This window comes from Ciconia boyciana, chromosome 7 (genome assembly GCF_034638445.1).
Source record: "Ciconia boyciana chromosome 7, ASM3463844v1, whole genome shotgun sequence".
In the NCBI taxonomy this organism is placed as follows: Eukaryota; Metazoa; Chordata; class Aves; order Ciconiiformes; family Ciconiidae; genus Ciconia; species Ciconia boyciana.
In genome coordinates, this window is record NC_132940.1 from 61,294,568 (window position 1) to 61,317,270 (window position 22,703).

The 22,703-nt window shown below is 41.7% G+C and overlaps 1 protein-coding gene across 5 annotated transcripts in view; it reads right to left on the reverse strand.

Annotated features, from left to right (window-relative positions):
- The window catches only part of FNDC3B (fibronectin type III domain containing 3B), a 215,028-nt gene that overhangs the window by 127,587 nt on the left and 64,738 nt on the right, over nucleotides 1–22,703 (reverse strand). The window contains exon 4 of one of the 5 annotated variants that reach the window (XM_072868986.1): nucleotides 1,437–1,532. The exons of the other annotated variants lie outside the window; for them this stretch is intronic. Coding sequence (XP_072725087.1) covers nucleotides 1,437–1,532 — 96 coding nt within the window. The remainder of the gene's footprint in view (nucleotides 1–1,436; nucleotides 1,533–22,703) is intronic. 5 annotated transcript variants of the gene reach the window in all.

The window sequence follows — 22,703 nt, forward strand, 5'->3', positions numbered from 1 at the left end:
GAGGGGATGGAGGCAGTGCTCCAGAAGGGAGGAGGAGGAGAAGGAAGAGAGGCTGGGGAGGGGAAACAAAGACCCAGCAGAAGCAGAGAGGACTCGAAGGCATGCACACACAGTTTGGGGCACCTTCTAATGAACTCCTTGACACACTCATTCAATGAAGAGGGGTAAATTCCTTCTCCGAAGCTTCAAAAGCCATCGTGCAGAGTAAGGAGGAGCAGGAGGAAAAGGGTAAGTGGGAACTCAGAAACTTGTGGGATTTTTTTCATTTGCCTCCCAATTGCCAAGGTTGCTCGCTGGCAGCACTGCATCTCCCAGGTACAGCCCTCTACCCCTCAGCAGAGCTTCATAAACGTTAGGAGAGCCTGTATGTATGGAAAAAGTCTGTATTTACACTGCAATAATACACCACTCACCGTAAGCCTAAAAATGAAGCCCAATCAAAGGGCTCTCTCTAAATGAGGGGGATGGGGGTCTCTTTAAACATGAAGTGCAACAAAATTATACCACGGAAACTCTGGGACATTATTCAAACCATCCACATGAATAAAACATCCCGCTTTTGCCAAGTTTTGTTCAAGCTGACTTCAGCTTTCTGCTTAAACAAACCTCAGGCAATACTGACATCATTTGTAGGAGAGGCAGCATTTTATTTAAGCTTGAAATCTGAGGGTGTTGGGTAGATTACCAAATAAAGAGTTGATTTTTCATCTAAAGAATCTCAAATGACCTGACTTCAAAGGCTGGATTTAGACTTACTAAGCCAACGGAAAACAAACATCTTTAATCTCCATACTGACATTAAACTCAAACAGAAAATAACTCTGGGAAAAGCCCTTTATCATCAGAACACTACACAGAAATAGGGGGAAAAAAAAATCCAAATTATTCTACATGAATAGCCTGCCTCACAGGCAAGGTTACCTAGTTCCTCTCTTCCTGCTATCTTTTTCCATCCCATTTTACTCACCTCTTCTTCAAATGTTAAGTTACACTAGGCACTGAGCCTAGATTAACACACCTGAACACTAAGAATTTACTCTAGGGCAAATGCAGACATTTAGATACATATGCAAACACCTAAATTATCTTGTCTTCTGCGCCTAGCTGCTACCGTGCTTTGTAATTAAGAAAGAAGCTTTGCACATGAAAGAAGAGAAGTCTGGCAGCACCAAGTGATCATTTTTGGCCCTGGAGATGTCAAGTTATTAGACCTGAAGCCTTATTTCTAGTATAGGATTCAACACTGCTTGTTCCTCATCTTTGAGCATACACCATGAGACTAGAAACCACGCGCCTGGCTAAAAAGGACACGCTAAGATCAACTGTCTTCTTCCCCATCTCCAAAACAACAGTGTTCAAAAACCACCCAGAAACCCAAAATATGTAATACTCCCCAAAAGAAGAGAGAGAGTAGAGGAGGAAACCATGTCCTTTACCATAGGAATACTGCCACCAAATGACGTGTGGTCCAGGCATACATAGGTGACCCTCTGCCACTGAGATGAAACAGGCTCTGGGTTTAAAGGCAGGAGCTGTTTAACAATGAACAATAGGAAAACAACATTCAAAGCAGGAAAGATACGATAAATTGTTTGAAATTACTAGATGAAATTTATTTGGGGGAATTCCAATACAGAACCCAAGACAGCATATACATCCCTTATTCAGGCACTAGAAGGTAAGCGATCTAAAGAAAGCTGTTGCAAGCTCCACAACTCAGACTTATAAAAACATACCCACAAGTAATAACACGCCATCACATTTCTCTTTTAAACAAAATCGTTGCCCTTCTTTTGAAAAGGAGTATCAAGTTTCCTGCTGAGTAAATTGAGGGAGCCTCATTATTTTTAGCATGCTAAGTGAACCTGTCAATCTACTTACATAAATACATACAATTAGTTTGATCCAGCAAGATGCTTAACACATGTAATGCTCAGACTTCAGAAACCTGAGCGACTCACAAGGGCACATATAGTACCTCACAAGTATGGAGTTACACATACTGTGTGTGGCTTAAAAATACAAAGTGACAGAAATACAGCATTAAATCGGGAAGTCCAAGTGCTCCCTTCGCACGTCGGCACTGAAGCATTCATCCAAGTTTGGCTTTACCGTGCCAGTGTTGTCGAGCTGCATACATGAAGTCACACACGCTTTACACATGCTGATGCGCAAAACTAGATCACCTCCAGAGAGGGGAGCGCAAGGCCATGCTTTTTACAGGCAGTTTCCTACCAGTAACCTAGACCTCAAAGCAAAGCTCTGTCAACAAGCCAGGTTTTATATGCACAGTGAAACTTCTCTGCAGAAGTCAAGAACAAGCCCTGGGGACTCAAGCGGCACACAGGGCTGAACTCCACCCCTAGGTCTACATCTTTGAGATGTAAACCATAAATCAGCTCAGTTTGATTAAAAGAACGGTACGTTCTCTTGAAAAGTATGCGATGTTTGGTGAAGCTTTGGAAACTTTCCTCCAATCCACTTTCCAATTGTAATTGCAAAGAGTACCAGTCTCCGCAGGGCAGAAGAACACAGAGAAGCCATTACTTACCAAATGCAACTTGCTCGTCAAAGTGACTCAGCAATGCACTGGGAAGGTGCCTCAGCAGCTCGCAGCAGGAGCTCCTGCTAGATCATTACACCTTAATTTAATCTGCAGGCTTGCAGACAATTCTGGGTAGATGTCTGAATTTGACTTGCCAAATTAAGAGTTTGAGAACACAAAACGCACGATACTGCTAGGTGGAAAGCACTGAAAAATATTATTGAATGGAAATTTTGAATATTTATGGACAGAAGTAGATCAGCTGTAACTGGAATGGAAAACCACACTCCAACCCCCTCCTTCAAAACATCAAGCTGGGAATTTGTGATGTATACCTTCAGAAAGGTCTTCAAGGAAATACAGCCCTGGATTTGAACTACAAAAACTGTGCCTTTGTCCAGATGTATGAAATAGCTTTTGTAACTAAAGGAAAATCCATTACTACAGAGAATACTGAGGATACAAAGTAGACTGAGCCAGACTCTTTCCAGAGGTGCACGGCAATACGATGGGAGGCAACAGAGACAAAATGGAACAGGGGAAATTGCAATCAGATATAATACGGAAAAACTTTTTTTTTTCTTTAATTTTAAATACACCATGAGGGTGATCAAATGCTAGAACAGTCTTCCCAAAGAGGCTGTGGAATCTCCATCCTTGGAGGTATTCAAGACTCATGTGGAGAAGTCCCTGAGCAACCTGCTCGATTTGACTGTCTTTATGCAGGTGGTTGGACTAGATGGCCTTTGGAGATCCATCTAACCTAAATTATTCTATGATTTAACTCTGCAGTAAAAATAATTTAGTTTTAATGTTGAACATAAGCCTTGGAAGTGCTATCTGTAAAGGCTTCTTAAAAATACAAAAATTAAAAAAAACAAAAGACATCCAAACAGTACGAAATGTATCCTAATAATCAAGAAAGTTTACATAATACAGGGTTTCTACTCATGTCTGTTAAGTGAGTGATGGTCTGTTAATTACTCCACTTCATGGCAGCCCTTTTCTTATGAATCCACCAAGCATGAAAAGAATGCAAAGAATATCAGGTAAAAAACACCTAGAAACAATTTCTGCCACAATTTGTTTCAACACTTATTAATACCTTGTGAATTATTTATTAAAAAAAGATAGAAATGCTTGAGGGTACCAAGCAAAGTCTTACAAGAATTTTTGAGACATTTCCTTTTTGGAAGCTTAATCCTGCCACCTATTAGTTTTCCTCCTATGTAGACAACACCAAGGCTAAAGCAGCTTTTCTCTTGAAAGCATTGCTTTTAAATATTTGATGTCATTAACGAGAGCTCCTAAACCTGGCACATCACTGTTGATGTGATCAAACAGCGCACAATTATTTAATGAAGTCCATTGGATAAAAATTACCCAGCCTGCATTCATCTTTGAACGGTGAAATTGTTTTTGCTTTATTGCATTTTAAGACTGCCATTAAGAAAGCCTATTAAGAAAGATCTTTTTAAGCTCTCAAAAGTATAGCTGGATACTTTGTGCCACTGCTACGCATGATCAGCATTAAAATCATTATAATCAGATAATTTCAGGGCTTTAGGGAACCATGCTCTACCATCTGGGGACTGACCATGCTGGAGTAAATCAGGCACAACTCCATTGATGTTGAAGGAATTAGCAGTATAAAATTATTGAAACTAATCTTACAGGCCATATTTTGCTATGTACTAATTTGAAAATATACCAGATGTCTTTATTTTCAATAATGAATAGGGGCCAAACGATGAAAAAGCTCTTAACAAACAACAGCTGATAACCAGTAACAGTTTGCAGGCAGCAGCAGTACAACAGAAGTGGGATACGCTGCCGGCACGGGCTGAAAGCCTTTGCCAAGGAGCCCTGCCCGTTCCGGCAAGCGCTTCGGCTCTGTCCATCCTTTTCTGCCCGAGCATCACGGTGACACTCACACTCCGGACACCTGGTAGAGAAATTAGCCTGCCAGACAGGGAAAGAGTGGGCCTTTGCTAAGATTTACTAGTGAACTTTGGTTAAGGGGTTTATTAATTCCTTTCTGCAGCCCCTAAAAGAAGGGGATTTTCTCCGTCAGCTTCACACAAATATTTTCTCGTTCCTCAGAAATACTTTGCTGTTTATGGAGGTCCTCAACAACTGCATCAACCAAAAAGTCTGACAATCTGTACTACAAGAAAAATGAGATTTCATGAGATGGAGTAGAGACCAGACTAAGAAGATCCAGATGGTTTAAGAGTTTGGCGTTACCAAGTATCTGTATAACCAACCACCTTGAGATGGATCCAAATAACATTTGTTCAATTACTCCTGTATATAAAGATGTATTTTTCTATACCCAAGTTTTCTAATGCTTGCGACTGTTTCCAACACAAGCAATGCAAGTTCATCCCAGCGGAATAATGCATCAATTACCCTCAACTTAATTTTCTCAAAATTTACTTCCATGGTAACACTGTGAGGACTATAACTCTAGAAGAAGAGGTGCTCTAGCTGATTCCAGGCTTCAAAAAAATCAAACTCCAAACTTAGAAAGTGTGCTGACTGGATTGAGGCATCTTCTACTCAAAAGAAAACGTTGCAGTCCCAGCAGTACAAGGCACCGCACGCACACACAGGTTAAGCCAGAAGAAGGGGCATGCATATGCTGCATTTGAGTATTATGAACGTTAAATAGGTCAGTGGTTACCAAATAAACGAGGCATTCAGACTTCCAGCCACACCGACAAACCAACCCCGTTCTCAAGTGTCAGGATACAAGCGCAGCTCAGAAACAAATTTGGAAATCAGCCTTTGATCCGCAGTTTCCCCCCAAGTTCCAGATTATCCCGTTCTGTGTCCATGGCTAGCACAAGATGATAATTTTTTTGTGTTAAGCAAAAGCTCCATCACAGTGCTGTTTTAAAAGGTAACACTATTTCTTTTAATGATGCATCATAAAAAACTATGATGTTACCAACAATTGTCCGTACTGAGCTAGCACTATTCAGTGCTACCTACGTGCATCCCTATCCCACCTAGGAGAGCCGCATAAAGGGTAGATACTTCGCTCAGCAAGAATATTTAATGCACGTGAAAAATATTCACGTTCTTACAAAACAATTCCGTTACTTTCCAGGTTTTACTGAGAAATGCGAGAGAACGATTTGCAATCATCTTGCACATGCAGCAGCAGGCACGTTTCCAAAGCAAGCTGGCGAAGCATGATACAAGACCACCAAAAATCACAGGAGCTGTGGAAGCTGGTAGACACTGGCGTCATCTCTATGATAAAGCTGCCTGCAGTGGGCAAACCAGAAGGGCTGGAAAGCTGGCAGGTGCCGGTTTACAGCTGGGTTGCAGGCTGCCTCCATCCTGCCACCGGCCCCTGGGCAGGGCTTTTTTAGTAAAAAACAAAACAAAACAAAACCAAAAAACACAAAAAACCCACAACACCCCAAAACAACAACCACCAACAAAAACCCAAAACAAAAAACAAACCAACAAACAAAAAAACCACACCACCACCCCAAAAAACCCCAACCAAAACATACAAAAAAAAACCCCCCAAACACCCTCCCCACCCCCAGCAAAAAAAAACAAATCCAAAAAAGAAAAGTCACCCAAGGAGCTACCCACAGAAAATAGTTAGAACTGATTACACTTCTTTCCAACATTATTTTTTTTTTTTTTTTTTAAACAGCTTGATTTTCAGTGCCCTCCTCCTAAGCAGTTCTGTGCCTACAAGTGGCACCAAAGAATACATAAACTGTATTTTCATACAGGAAAATTTAAAGCTAATTTATTCCCCTAAATTCTATTTATATTAAACCACTGTTACTTTGTAAAAATGAGAATAAGCAGGCAAGCACTTTTTCAAGGCACTACCGTTTAACTTTTACACGTACATGTGCTGGAGAGAAAATTATCTACACATTTTTAAAAATAACTAAAGGCTTTTCCTCGGGTATTTAAAAATTAATCTTGTTTATTAATTGTTGCCTTTTGAATGAGCAAAGCTTTTAGTTGTGTCAAAGCTATTAACAGTGACAGTTGCGCATTAAACAAATTAAATATTCAGCAGTCTCATTCCAATGCCCTTCTGTAACTGCAGAACGTTTACCAACCACCTTGTCTCTCTCGTAAATAAAAGGGTATTTCTGCATTTATTTTAAAAGCTAGATAACTTCAGATTTCAGTAGCGATTTTATGCAAATATTTATGACAGTTATGTAAACATCATGGGAATTTTTGCTGTTACAGAAAATCAAGGAAAGAGTACGCAGTTCCTAGGAACCGTCCCCATTCCATGTTTAGAATTCCTCAGATGCTTGTGCACCATCATTTCGGCATCAGGGCAACAGTAACTAAAGCTCCAATTAGGGTTGTCTAAAACGTCCTGCAAGAATAATGGTACGTGGCCATTTTGTAGATAAAACATGAAATAAGGATGGTCTGAAAGGCTTTGAAATCAACAGATTCCATTTCACAGCAAAATAACAGAGAACATTAAGTGGAAAGGTCTCCTCTATTAATGAAAGCTTGAATGTGCATTAATTCTCACATTTGCTATTAATTATGGGGAAAGACTGCATGTATCTTGTTTTCCACTGCACCCAGTGACCCATCTGGAAACAAACCAGCAGCAATTTCTGGGCCATCCACTTTCTTGCTATGGCAGAGCATTATCTCTGACCATCCACCAGCTGCACCTATTTCACTTATTTTATTGAATAAGGCTGGCTCAGCCATTACAGAACTGCTCCCGAGCAGGAGGCCAGTGATATCTGTACCTTTTTCTACAAGTTATTCATTCACACTCTTGGGAAGTGAAACGCTTGAGGTCAGCTCCGTGCCAGGAGGGACCGAGAGCTCCCATCAGCTCAGAACCACGTTACACAAACAAGCCCTCTCCCCTTGAGATTAGTGCCCAAATATCACTTGCCGGTGAATACTAGGTAAAACACTTCCACTCTCTAAATTATATTCAAAAGGTCTGTGAGACACAGAGAAAATTATAATAGAGAAATCAAGGCTGCTCTGGGCACAAGTGAAGCTCTCATACAGCTACAATATTTTGACAGTCTCGTGGAGAACCAGAAGCTGCTGATGTACATCCATTCTCTCTTCAATTCAGGGTGGAGATTGTAATGTTGGCCTTTTCCAACACGGTTCAGCTGCCCAAAGATGACTCCATGGACCTACAGGCAACCAGCACAGCCCACTGCGTGGTGCCTCCACAGCCGAAGCAGGCAATGGGGTGTGATATCTAACTGGAGAGCGATGGAAATAGCCAAGCTGGTCCCAGTTTGCATTTGGCATGCACTGTTTGCAAGTGAGGTTTACTGATCTACTAAGGAGGGGAAAAAAATATCCATAAACATACACAAGCTGTTCTAAGGCATAATGCGTCATATTTTATGCATTATTACTTACAGGAAGTGGTGTTTAACAGAAGAGAAAAATCTCAAGTCTTAAGAGTTCAATAGGTGTTCAAGCTCCCTTTTATATTAATTAGCATGGCATAATATTTTCATGACGTTCTAAATACATGCTGTGCATACATACACACACACTCAATATGTATTGTAATTATATACATATGTCATACTATGTGCAGAGTGAGAAAATTAGAAGCACTGTCCCAAAACCAAAACCACGATGAGATAAAGAAAAGCTATAGAAATGACACTACATGCAGAATTACAAAGGCAACATGGAAAAGCATTAAGAGTTTGTGACTTCAGGTAGTGTTTCTGGGTTACACACTGTTACAGCAGCAGCTAAAAATTATACTTTAACCTGACTTGTCTTGCAGTATCTAATAATCAGCTTGAATTTCAGGTAATGTGAACCAGCCTGCTAAGATACCTTCGCAATATGTCATTCAAGATAATACATCCATTGATACAGGTGCAGTTAAGACATTTTTTTTGTTTGACTTCATGGGCTCACAGAAGGTGAACTGCAAGACCAATTTCAAGCAGCCTGCGACATCTCCTACACCCGCACTGCACAGGCATGGAAATCAGTACATTAGCATGCAGATGGGATGTGCATACTATTTTTGGAGTCATCCTAAGTAAACGTAAATAAGTTTCTAAGAATTTTATAAACAATCTCCCCGGTGATCACACAGATGACGAGCAGATATCCTTAATTCTCACTAGTCACCCAAAGAGATTGGAAGGCAAGAACACAATTCCATGCAGTGCTGCCACAAAACTCAAAGAACAGCCTGAGGTTGAATTCAGATTTGACGATTAAAACAAGGATTAACACACAAAGGAAGTGGAGAAGAAGCCCTTAAAACTGTACTATTTCTAATTTTTTTTTAAATTCTAGAAGGCTGCATATTACTAGTAATTATTCCTGAAAGAGCTTGCACATGAATCTAGCAACTTCTCATTCAGCGAAATGCATTACTGAAGATAGAAGGGTTTAAAACACAAATAATGTTTGTAAATCTTTTACTTCCACAAATAAAGGATATCAAAAACTTGCGCTTCCCTCTTCACCAGGAGGGCAAATCCCCCCAGGCATCAAAACCACTTGGCACAAGTCTAAGCAAATGAGTGATATTTTGGGTGTTTTTATACAATTATGAGGGTCTATGACACAGATGTCATCATTAGCATAACCTATAATATGCTAATATATGCACATGTATGCAGAGTATATGCATAAAATTGTATAATAGAAAGGTACCTTTCTCTTGCCTAAGACATTATGAAGCATCTTAACACACCGTCCACCTCCTGCACTACCAACTGTTACAGGGAAAACAGAGCTCTCCCCCCAAGGTCTCTTGCAAGTCTGTTACTCTGAATGATTTAGTATATTAAAAAGATATTTTATATGCCGTCTCTGGAATATATGTAACTGACCCTGTGGCGTGCTCATCCACCCCCACATACTGCATGCAAAACATTACAAATGTTGCTGTACTCTTTTTTTTCAGCTTTTGGTCACAAACCACAAGAAATCTTGAACCAAGCAAAGGATAAACTGAGGAGTTCTGCCAACGAGTTCGTTTTCTAGTCTACTGGTGTAACGGTTTAGGTCAGTCTCTAACAAAGCATTTGTTGGCACACAGCTATGAAATTTGTTATTTTTTTTTAAGGTTATAACAAGCTTCCTGAAGGAAAAGAAAAATCAAAGGTGTAAATAAACCCACAAATGATAAGTGAATGTCTGGTATTCTGAAGTTTAACTTAAGAGAATTCATTTTTCCTTCAATGTAACTATGATTCTTGATTTCTAATACTTGCATGAGTCTATAAGCATGCATTTGAAGCTTCCACTTTGTATTCTGCACCGATTACACATCAGAGATACAAATCACAATCCACTATCAGGATGTAGTTTCAAGAAGATGCGAAGGAGTTGTAGAAACCAACCTCACTGAACTTTTTGAAAGAAGACAGTAGTTTCAGAGATGTATTTAAGGAATCCCACATTCCTAACACAAGGAAACACCACACAAGTAATAATATAGAAGGAGGTAAATGCTGCAGTCCAGTTTCCTTAATTTTTAATATTATTTTGTCATTAAACAATCTCATTACCAGCCTATGCTCTAAGTCAAGCAACTGCTATTGTTTAAATTCTTCTATTACACTTTAAAAGGAAATGCACATAAAGTTTGGCAGAATAATAAAATAAAATCTCAATTTTCTGGTTCCTATCTGTATATATTAAAAACAAGAACTTTTTTTAGAGTCTGTTCGAAAATCATTATTCTAGAACAGTTAAAAAGTCAAATATAAATAATCTTATTAGTAAGGCTGAAACAAAACACACACAGTAGACAAAACCCTAACAAATTTTGAAAAAGCATATGCAAGAAACAGCTATGCTTTTAAAGAAAAAAAAAAAAGTCTTCAAGCTCCCAAGGAGTCTCATGGATAATAAGTTAACAGGAGGACAACCACCGCTATGCATTTATTTGCATCAGCGAGACATCAGAAGAACGCTAGAGCATCGCAGACATGCTGCCTTCCAGTTGTACGCCCTCTCCCATTAAAGCGTTCTATACATTCAAAACGTTGATAACACTGTTAAGGAGGGGAGCTCTAAGAGAAGTGGGTTAATCCAAGCACCTCGGTGAATGCAGGATATTGCCTGCAGTATGTATTTACCATGACAGCTGGTCCAGCTTACTCGTATTCCTTCTTGAGAGAGAGGTCTCTATACCAAAACATGAAAGACCGCCTGCAGACATTCCCTATTTTCTTCCACTAACTTTAAAATGAATGGTTTGTTTGATATTGTCCTGTTTTGAAACAACATACTTTTGTCTCCCCAGTCGTGTTTATGAAGCCTAGGTTCAGTTAACAAGTTTGAAGGACACATTTTTACTGCATTACTGAAGGAATGCAGCAAGTTATCCTGGCAACCTGAACACTAAAAAAGAATTTAAATTATAAAACCTGCAAGCAGCAATAACCAGAAAAATATTTTCACATAATTTTGCTTCCAAGTCAGGTTTTTTTATTAACAAATATTTGCATTATTAAAACTTTATTACCATCTGCTGAAAAAGTTCAAGGTGAGGGAAAAACGACCATGCTGAAAGACAGTTTCTTTCACCCTCCCTTCTGACAAGGCTTTCGGCATTCCTGTGCCAACTGCGCGTCTGACTAACGATAGCTATCTTGGCTGCTGCGATGAAAGCAGGCATCGCATTTGATCTGCTGAGAGCCTTGCCTGGGTATTGTCCTATTGATCTCATCGGAGTCACTGAAGCAGTTACCCGGGGAGCTCCCCAGCATCCCACCACACTTTCCCATGAATCGTTTGTAGTCATGTTTGCAACATGACTCCAGACCTCATTTGCCTGAAACTGCCGCCTTTGTAACCAGAATAGATGTGTTTCAGCAAGAGCTGGACTACCAAAAAGCCCATGTTAGAAAGCTCTTTGTTTTTCCTCTGTTTTGCACTCTCAAGATTTTATAAGCTACTAAAAGGGGAACTTCTTTTAGTTCTGCCACCAAAGACCCCCCAAATTATCAGCCTGTGAAACAACAACGTTCTTTACACCTTAACTCTATTGTATTTAATTGATGGAGTATCGTGGCTGGACCCTTACTGCTCTAGCAAATGAAGCGCCCGTTTCCAAAGCAGGCAATGGGGAAGCAGCGGCCGCACATCCTTCCCGAAACGCTCGCTCAGGCAGCGCTCCCCAGCTCGCTCCAGAAGAGCCCGTGTTAGAGGAGCCGAGCAGGGACTGAGCATCTCACCCAGCTTCACACAAACCTGGCCTTTGCAAAGACCTTCATCCAGATCCATCCCACCGAACTTTCGGCTGCTGAGGTGCCCGTGAACATCCTCACCCATGCCTCCCATTGTCGAATGCACCCTTTGGGATGCCCTTATCGTCATGGAGGGAACCAAGGTGGCTGGATGTCCACCTTGGCCACCTCAAGTAACTGCCTGAAGTTACATGAAACACAAAGTCTTTGGTCATTTATCAGACTAACAAGTGAACCAGAAGCAAAACTGTCTCACAGTTATTTCATTTTAAGTTTCCTGGAGCCTCCAGGATTTCTCAGATTCTTTGGATTTCTTACCTTCTGTGCTCTTCATTTCTTTCCCACAAATACACTTCCAGTGAAACGTTTAGTGACAATGATTGGTAGCCTGATACAAAAACAGGGTCTTAAAGTTATTTGCTTCTAAGACATGGAGACCAAATACCTGAGAAATCTCTCCAAAAAACAAAAATCTGAAAAATTGAGCAAGTCTCAGCATGTTAGTCAGCCGAGAAGAACATTACTGCAGGAACACTGGAAATGAAATTACTGTCTCTGCGCTTTGATGTGCAGAGAGAAGTATCCTTCTGTCTTCTAAAAAAGTAACTATGATCACATTCTGCTATTCAATACCTTGCATTTCAACAAGGAGGATCGTTTGTTATTTTTAACAAATAACAGAAATAAATCAAAGCTCTATTTCTGACGTATCTGAAGACATGTGCCTCCCCCAGCTCCCCGCACAGTCCCTGCTGCTCTCCCTCCTCTTCCTTCAAAGGCCAATGACCTCCCCAAGACAATATTATTTCTGATTCTATTTAATATATTTAGGTGGCCTCTATTATACACTAGTTTAATTGTAAACAAGTTATTGTAATCACAGGTGCTTCTACTGAGGGTTTAAACATGGAATAACAAATTGACTTATGTAGGTGGAGAAAGAAGGGAAATGGACTCTCACTGTCCAGAACCTCGCACTGTTTTGCTGTAACGTATATATTTTCCCATATGCAAGTTAAGCAACAATTACACTGTTCTCAGGAAGAACCTGGGAGGGGTACAGCGAATTATGAATCCTGTATTGTCTGTTTAACAGCTGACAGTAATAGAAAAAAGAAGGGAGTTTCGATATGCTTGGCATGTGTTGGGAAGCAAAGATGCATTTGCATCCGCAAAACATTATTATTAATAAAGAAGGCAGAAACATTTTCTTCCAAATTGTTAAAATTTTCCAGCCGATGGATCCCAGTTAGTCACAACAGAACTATTTCATCATACGGTTAAAATAAATGCATCCATTCTGGCAGGCTATACGGCAACACCGCACCTAGGAGCATGACATGACGCACAGATGCTGGCAATCTGGGGAGGGGGGTGGTAGTGTGCTCCACACATCTGTTATTGTGGGAAAAATCCATGTTGGTGTTTTGTCAAATTGCTCTATTAGTAATGAATACAGCTGTTTTGCGTCGGATAATCTGTGTTGCAACACTTCACTAAGTGACTCCGCAGAGAACTATGCCCTGCTGTTCATGCTCAGCTGTAATTCTGATTATCAAGGGAGATGCCACTGTGCTTTTTAAAAAAAATAAAAATGTTCAACGCAGCTGTTTCTGCTTCAAGGAATGTCAAAAGAAATCGTTTCTCCCTGCCATGTATGTATTTTTCACTGTGAATCAAAATGTGTTCTAGCATTAAGGCAACTGCCCACCGGCAAAAAACGTGCCAACCGTTTATTCAGCCTAAGCTGAGAGCAAGGCTAGTGCTGACCGAGGTTTTAGCATAAAGACCTGCAAGGCTGAGAAGTTATCACCGCCACGTGCTTCAACTTAAGCCCTAGGTAAAGGAAAATATGATCATCCTCCTCCCCCCTCCCCTTGATAAATCCCTGCTTGGAAATAAATGATTATTGGTGCTCACAGACTCTAACTGAAAGTCAGCGGAACATCTCAGTGCTCGAGGTTACCGTTTTTGCTTATTATCCTCTTGTCAAATCCAAGAGCGATGTTACACCAAGTACATTCCCTCTTCGGAAGTCATTTCAAACACAAAATACTAAGCCCTAAGTCTACCGAGATGGTAATTATATGATAACGTCTTAAACCAGGCTGCAGGTGCACCACCGCTCCCCCTTTGAAACACCCGACTTGCAATCCGAACGTGGAATTTGTGTCAGTTTTCCCCACAGAGCTCAGCTTTCAGACTTTGTAAAGCTGCAGAAAAACCTGAGGAGAGAGACCCTTTGTACGCAAGCCCAGGTGGAGAGCTGGGTCCTGCTGCTGGCAGACACCTTGAAGGAGACTCTCTTTGTCCACAGGTAACAAAAACCTCAGCTTCTAGCAGATACACAGTACAACAGTTAACATGATAGGAAAGCATCTGCACCAGTGAAATTAAGCTGATGGTAATATTTTATACTGAAAAAACCCCATCAGCTTCAAGATGACACTTACAGGCCAACAAGAAGATTTCCATTTTTCAAGCAGTAGCAGAAACGTAAAAAGGGGAAAGGAAAACAGCCAACTGGAAAGGAAAATTAATTCACAGATATGCAAAACTTCTATTTGGATGTGTATTTTTGAGGCTCTCTCATTTAAGGACAAATAGAAACATCTGATGGACAATTTTTCACCTTTACAAATGCAAATGAAGCTCTTGGGCAAAAATTCATACATGCACAGATGGTATGTGTGTTTATACTTAACCACCAATTTAGTTGTTTCTCTGCCTCACGTACAGACCGAGAAAAAGGCAGATTTACGGTCTTCGGATCCATACAGCACCCTCAGCCACAGTCAGCCTGTGAAGCCAGGCATCACCCAGCACGAGCGCGGTGGCGGTGCAGGTGTGGGTGCGGGACGTCTATCAGAGCTTGCACCGCAAGGCTTTGGCCCAAGCGGTGTAGCTGTGAGCACCGTGTCAGAGAGGACCCCAGTGCCACGAGCGAGCTGCCATCTCTCCTGCTCCTCAGCAAGCCACCGGCTCCTCCAGGCAGGAGAAGGTGCTCACGCAGCCAGGCACCGCTCTGTTAAACAGACACTGGTAGGTGAATAAATAAGAGGGCTGTTACAAATTATCCTGCTAGCTCTAAGAAAATAGAGCACAAATATGGGTGCAAACCTTGTTTTTATTTTAATGTGAGTGCCAGACAGGATACTTCAAGGTAAGAAAGGTTTTGTGAACACGCATGCAGAGCCAACACTAGCATCAGACTGAGCTATTAACTATCTAACAGACTAATGACCTACCAATCAGAGATAATTCAAGTCAGCCTGCATACAATAAATCCACGTCCGTCCTAAGATGAATCCACTAGCAAAGATTTTTTCACACTTTTTAAAGCCATGGCAACACAGGTAACACTTGGTAAGTGTTTTGAAAAGAACATGCAAGAAAAAAAATTCTTATTTTAGCAATCTAAATATGTGGATTCCCTGCCTGAACGTACAGTGACTTAAGACAGGTATTTATTTCCACTCCAGAAACAAAAGTGAAGCTGAAGACAGACATACGTCTTTAGCTCCTTTACCCATTTAAGACATCAGGTTTTATCAAGGTCCCCTGCAGCAATAAAGAACACGGCATGAATACTCGCCGACCCTAGACGAGACACATCAGTTCACTTTCTGCAAGCGCTTTTGGTTACAGACATTTTCCTTCTGACAACTCCAGCATTAACAGGATAACAGAGATATGGATGCTTACGGGTTATTTGAACAAGAGCTACAAGACAGCCCTGAAAAACCAAGCACCAGAAACAGAGAATTCTCTAAAGGAAAAGTTTTCAAGATTAAATTATGGTCATTAAAGATGCATGCTGATAACCAAGAAGCAGATTTCAAGTATCTTAACTCCTGAACTTATAGAATCAAAAACCTCAAAAGCTTTTGGCAAAATTAGATCAAATGTGTTCAAAACTCAAGCAGGCTAACTGGCAATGCAACTTAACACGAAAGCTGTATGGATGATCTGTTGACATCTCATTCTTCAGCAGAAACATATTTTGGAGATAATTGAAAAGTCATCTTGCATCTCAATAAAGCATCAGTTCAGGAAGATGATGCCAAGGACCATTTTACTTTGGTGAAAACTGGCTATTTCAAGCGGCTTTGGAGGCTGTCCAGAAACAACCACGTCTTTAGGAAAAGTAGTACATGGTCAGTAGTGTGTGCCTGCAACTCCACCAATCACATGGGTGCAGATGACCACGTTAGAAAAGCAAACCCAAGAAAATCCCAAAACAAAAAACCCCACACCACTCAGTGTTATGGCATCTCAGGAAGCCTAAAAATTCTAATTATTTGAGTTGATCAGAAGAATTTCTGCTTGTTGAACTTCAGCCACAGCATGGTGAAGAGCTCAGAAATGGAAAACATGCCATCTGAAATGCTGAGGAAGAAGTTCTCCTCATCAGGCTACTCTCAGTTACAGCTGCCAAAGTGGCAAAGCAGACTTTTAGTGTGGAAAAACGCTGCAGGTACAACAGTCACAAGTGTTTCCTGTAGAGCGGGTGCACCGAAGCAACAAAATACAAAAGATGCAGATCAAGTTGCAAGCAAGTCAGGAAGATCTAGAGCAGGGCAAACTGGCGTTGCCCTTCTGAATTTGAAATAAGATGTGCCAAGCTCTCCTAAGCCCAAAAGGAGCTGTTATTCTCCTGGTATTCGGACAGAAGAATGAGACAAACAATAGAAAGAGAGACCACTGCTTGTGAACTGAAGAATTTACATCACTCTGGAATCAGGGAGGAATTTTCCCTCGACACAGCATCCTTTAGTGAAAGAGCTCCTGAGTCGGGGCCGGGGAGGAGCAGGGACTCCACGGACAGCCCCTTTGTGCGTCCCTTACAATTCACTGGTCTGTGACAAGTCTGTTCAATTTTCCTTGGAAATAAATTAAATGGTTCCCAGATCACTCAAAGCAAAGGCACAGTCCTGCCAGTAGTTCTCCACAGGACCGAAGCGACAGCTGACTGCCTGGCACCTCCTTTGCTCAAGACCCCCTCAGGCATCTGAAGTTTCCACTTCTTTCTGGGCAGTTCAGCAAATGTTCGATGTGGTTCGCAGTAGAAAGAAGCCTGAGGTGACCTCAAGTATAATGGATGGTTTCTTTATGGGTAGAGTTTCAAAAGCCCCAAGTAAGAGCGATGCAGAAGAAATAATAAAAAGGATCTGAAAGACAGGAGGGCCCCAGCCTGCTCTTCTGGGGTGCCCATGTGCTGCTGAGCTGCTGCTGGCCAAAGCCTGCAGCACACGCACCCAACACGCAGTGTAAGCAGGTGCTTAAAAGCATATGTAGGCTGAACAAAATAATTTAAACAAGTGTCTTTCTGGAATTCAAACCTTTGTAACACGCAGCTCATATTCCTAACTCACACTATTTTCCTACCAGGGTGCATAATCAGCGACTGGGTGAATAGATCTGTGAGCCAGAGCCACCAAAGTGGCAATCACTCCCCCTTCTTCCTGCTTCTTACCTCCTCCTCTTCTTTTCTGCTCCTGAACTGCGGGAGCTGAGACTAAATGGCAGAAAAACTATTTACTTTTTTTTTTTTTTAAATAGGATCAGTTTTCCCTTCCTGACCAGGCTAACGGGTCAGGCAAATGCCAGCTTCAGGCAAAGGGAACAGTGGGAGATGACGCGAAGGGTGGAGAGAACATCATACGGTCATGTCTTTCAGCAGCAGCTATCCATCAGGTCAGGTCAGGTCGCTTGTATCAAACCACAACTTTTCCAAAGTCCAAAACAATAGCGGTTTTTATCAGTAAAGGCTTGCTCTCTTCCACTTGTATAAAAAGGACAAGGGAGAGAACTGCTTTAGAGTAGTAGAAAACAGAGTAGCCATTAAATTGAGCTGAAAGCTGTATGAGTTAGCACCACAGCAAGACACAAGGATCATCATCCAGCTTTTGAGGCACAATTAAGAGAAAGGTTTGACTGTAGGTTAGAGATCCTGGAAGATCAAGTAATTTGCAGGTAAAATACAAAAGAGAAAGAATCAAGACAGGGGCAGAAAGGGCTTAGAGCTTCTGTTGTACCATGAAACAGCATAGGTGGATGCCAGCAAACCAAGTGAAATGAAGATAGGGAATAAAATACTATTTCCACTGTTATCTCTGTCCAGAAATTCAGCACAGGAAAATACAACTAAAACGTTCAAGCATGATCCTCTACAGCCTCTTATCTTTGGAGCAGCTTACTTCGGCCAACAAACAGCTGAAGCTCTCTAAGATTTGTAGCACCCAGTTTCCCCCATTTACCCAAAAATACTTTTTAAAAAAGCAACGATTCAGAGCAAGAACTTCACTTACGCGCTCTGAAACTCCTTCTGAAGGGGGCAAATCTGCACCAGCGGGTGTCAGAGATTTGAGGGACCCTTGGCCTCCCTGAAGCCGGGCACAGGCTCTCGCCCCGCTGAGCCCTCGACTATTCTGGCCACGTTTCACAGGCACTTCTCATTAGGGAGAAGCACTAGCTGTCTCCAGAGGGAGTCAAAATGTCAGCCCCACACACAGCAACTACGACCACGTATGAAAGAGCCACTTTTTACTGAGGGGGGGTGGAAAACATGCAGGGCGAGCAACCTCTGCTACAAACTGGTGAAAACATGAACAGCTCTGATGACAGCAATATGGAAGTGTGCACGGCTGAAAAAGAGAGACCCAGGTTCCTTATCAGCAGCACTGCATGCTGTGAGCTTTTAAGGGCTATCTGGTTTGAAAGGCAATTTTTCAGTCCCTAACTGCATTTGTACTTAGAACAGAATTATTACTGCTTTAATGACTTTCGTTACATTTTTAATTATAAAATATTCCATTTAAAATTGTCCAGACATTCGCACATTGCAGACACAAACTGCATTTAGCAACTCACTAAACCCGGGCAGATAAGACTAACCACTACGTCTGCCTGGCACATCCATCTTAAACTAAGAATAAGGCAAGAAAAATGATGCTCCAAATTGGATACTCAAAATGGTCCTTGCAATATGAGGCCCTTGCAACCTCCTAAAATGACACAAGGGCTTTAAAAAGCTGCAAGCAGAGGAGACACGGTAGTATTGAAGGAATATTGCAACTACACAGCTTGGGGTTAGAAAATAGCTATAGTTCTATTTCTAGCATAGCAGCTGGCTCAAATAACAGCCTAATTCACTTAACCCATTTTGTGCATAAGCTTTTTTGGCTATATATAGAGTGGAAATAACTATGTGAATGAGCAGCCGTTGGTAAATGCCAGATACCGGCTTGTAAACCTCTATTTCTTTCCTTTTGTGTATATTATGTAATACAAAACAGAGCACCCAAATGTGATGCTCAGGTATCTGGGATGGCCTTAAAACTGAAATTCAGTCTAATTCATTTAATTTGCCATGCTTGTCAAGAAAACAGTTTTAGTCTTAATTCACCCTGAGGAAAATGTAAGCTTATGCTATTTGAACATATAAAAGGCCATAGCTCAAATAAAGACAAGGCATCAATAAACAAACTGCAAAGCCTTTGAACACACCCTGCCCTTCTGAAGAGTTAAGCCCCACTTGCAGAGGAACCGCTGAAGTGGAGAGAAGGAGAAAAATTCAGCTCATGACGGCAGGACTGAGACTTTAGAGTGGGTTTTATTTGTGGTTTTGGGGTTTTTGCCCCCTGCTTTTTTTTCCTCCTTCAAACACATGGCTTGCACTAAAACACACTCCGGATGCTTCCATATGTTCTGCAGGACAAGTATTTCTGCTTGATTGGAACTACCGTAACACTATTAGCGTTTACAGCCATAATTATTATGTCTACCACTCCCACATGCCTCACCACAAGAAGTTCTTTCAATGCAACATGTTACCATGTTCTGAGGGATAACTAAGTTTCCAAAGACAATTTGAAAGTTCAGAGTTTGATTAAAAGTTCTGTCATTGCTTATCAAAAGCAGCCCACCGCAATGAGAGCCAGCAGAGTATGAAGTTTCTCAGTATACCCTTCTGGTCATAACCAAAAAAGCCCTCATTTGCACAGCACCACCACCCACACACAAACATTCACAGCCTCCGTTAGAGAGGTTGCTCTCCAAAATGTTTATCATTACAACTGGCTTCAAAATAGCACCAGGTCAGGTGCTTAGCGCGGGATTTACAAACCGCACCATGAAGCGGGGGCTGCATCTGGAACCCGCAGTTAGCATTGCACTACCAGGTCAGTAACGAGAGAGACAGTTATGACAGGTTTGTTTAAATGCCATCCTGACTAGCTTATTCATTAATTCAGCAGTTAAAACCGTTTGAAGGAAACGTATCAAATACCCTATATGCAAGAAGGGGAGAACTCCTTTACGTAGTAACTGCACCCTCCCCAAAAGCATTTGGTAAGCTAAGACTCCTTGGCTGGGAAACTACCAGGAAAACATTAAATTCCTGTACTAAATAATGTCACTGCTGAACAAGGGGCAGCGGCTCGCTGAGCAGCCTGCTAGCCAGGCTGCATGCCGCGCAGACCTTTCGTAAGAAGCAAATTCCAACGAAACTCGAAGTGAACTCTAGTACCCTGGCAGAGCAGACAGTTTCTAGAAACACAGGTAATAAAAAAGAAGATACTGAATATCCCTTACAAGTATTCTGAGGCGGGTGAACTTTTATAAAGACATGAAGACTTTTAAATAGTAGAAGGAATAGCCAGGTAGTATTTTCTGCAGGCTCCAGGCAGTTCCACTGGGCATGCTGATAGATGTGATGTGCACAGAAATATAGAAAGAAAGTGTCTTTCAAAAAAAAAAAAAGTACAGACTGAAAATACATAGAAAAAAGGAGCAAAAGAATTGGACGGTACATTTTCTTACTGCTTTGCAAGTACATCGACATATATGGAAGCTGTGGGTGTGCTCCAGGACAGCCTCCCAGCTCGAATGGGGCAGGGAAGTATCTCTGCCGACGCTCCGATGGGCAAAGCCCAGCAGAGCTGCCCCACAGCCCCTCAGCCCGCGCCTGGCAGCGGGGAGAAGGGCCACGGCCCCAGCAGACGGGGGCTTGCCAGCCCGGGCAGCCGCAGCACACATGGACGGATGCATCTGCTCCGGTCTCCAGCCGCAGGTACCCTCGGCGCTGCGTTATCCGGGGACAGTCCTCTGCCATCTTTCTGGAGACGGGTCAAACCTTACATCTGGAGCTGTGGCAGTAATTCGAAACTGTTAAAGCATTTCACAAAGTACAGAAAAATGTATACTGGTATTTCTATCCACAAAGGACAGACGCCCAGATGACCTTGGAATAACAATCTGGAACATTAACGTGCACACTCATTTTTGAGTTGACAAATTCGTTCTCTCTCTTACCTAGTCTATTCTGACACACTAGTTATTTGAGCAGCTCCTAAGAACACAGAATATCCCAAAAGAGAACTTCAGGAGAAGCTTAATTAAATAACCAATTATTCTTCATGTTTAAAAAATAAATACACGCACATACACTTCCATGTGACGAGCTCCCAAGGGAGAATTTTGTAAAATAAGCATAAAGTGTTTATTTAACTCAGAGAAGCAATTAAACCATTAAGAGCTCAAAAGCAGGCATTATGCTGATTATCCCTTAATTGCATGCATTCACAGCAGTTGCATACAAACTGCAAAAACAACAACTATGTTACATGCTAATTTTTTTTCTGACCTGGGCACATTTTACAACAAACCCATCAGCAATATATATTCAACAAAAAGCTAACTGAAGAGTGCTGGTCCATAACTGCGTAAATTTTTCCCTACCAGCATGGAGGTATCTAGGTTTACTACTCCTAAGACCAATTTAAACATGCTTAAGTTTGCTTCAATACAAATAGATGAAGCTATTTATTTTACCTGCTTTTCATGACATACTACGTAACGCTAATGAGAATCTAATCTCAATACTCGTCTACTCTATTCATCCGCCCTAATTGCAGCCGCTTGTCCGTGTGGCAGTATCTGACAGAGGCTCCTGCAATGTCCTCTCCTATACCGGAGGTGCCAGAACCTCCAAGACACGTTTAGGATGGAGCGGGGAGGTTCCCGCGTGCTGCCGAGGGCAGGACCGGCGGCCATCGGTAGGCAAACCGATGGAGCAACCCAAGGAGCTCCCTCAGTGAAACTCCAGTTCGCAATCTGAACATTTAAGAAACACCACCGAGGAGTCCCAAACCTTCCGTTTTCCTTAGCTTGCAGACAGGGCTTCCAGCTGCACTCACCACATACGAACACAGTCTGCAAAATTACACCGCGACCACAACCAAGGAGCTGGAATGCGGGAGTCTGAACACTTTTTCCAGTCAACAGCAGTTGCATCTCCCGTGTCCCATGACAGGGGTAAACAAAGTAATTTTATAATCCCCTTGGCAGCGGCGGCAGAAGGCACTGCCGACAGGAACGCACTCTGCTCCAGCCACGCTGGAAGAGGAAAGCGGCTGCCAAAGCATCTAGTCGCCAAGAAAATTACAGTATGATAGTCTTAATTATACTAATTGCGTTTCCTGGTATTGAGGCAGGATTAATATAGTATTTCTTATGCTGGATTTCATAAACACAATCGGTTTCAGCTTAACTCTTCATAATTGTATTTCACAGTTCTTGCAAACAATTAGCCACCAATTATGTTCGTTCCATTTTGCAGATGACTGATAAACATTCCAAATATCAGAATTTTGCCCCAAGGGAGGCAAATTACTTCTAACTTGTTAAGTAATCTTAATGAGCCCACAGTGAAAACCCTGCGGGCAAATCACCCAATGGCACTTGCTTGCCATTTCCATGCTATTACCAAAGACTAGAAAGCTTCCACCAAGAGGAGAGCCATGCTTGGACCAGCTTTGGAGAGCTGAGTAACAGTCTTAAGGTGATGAAATGACCATATATAAATGATTTTTTAGAAAAATAAACATGTAAGTAATTGATGATCTACCATATATAAAAATCATTTA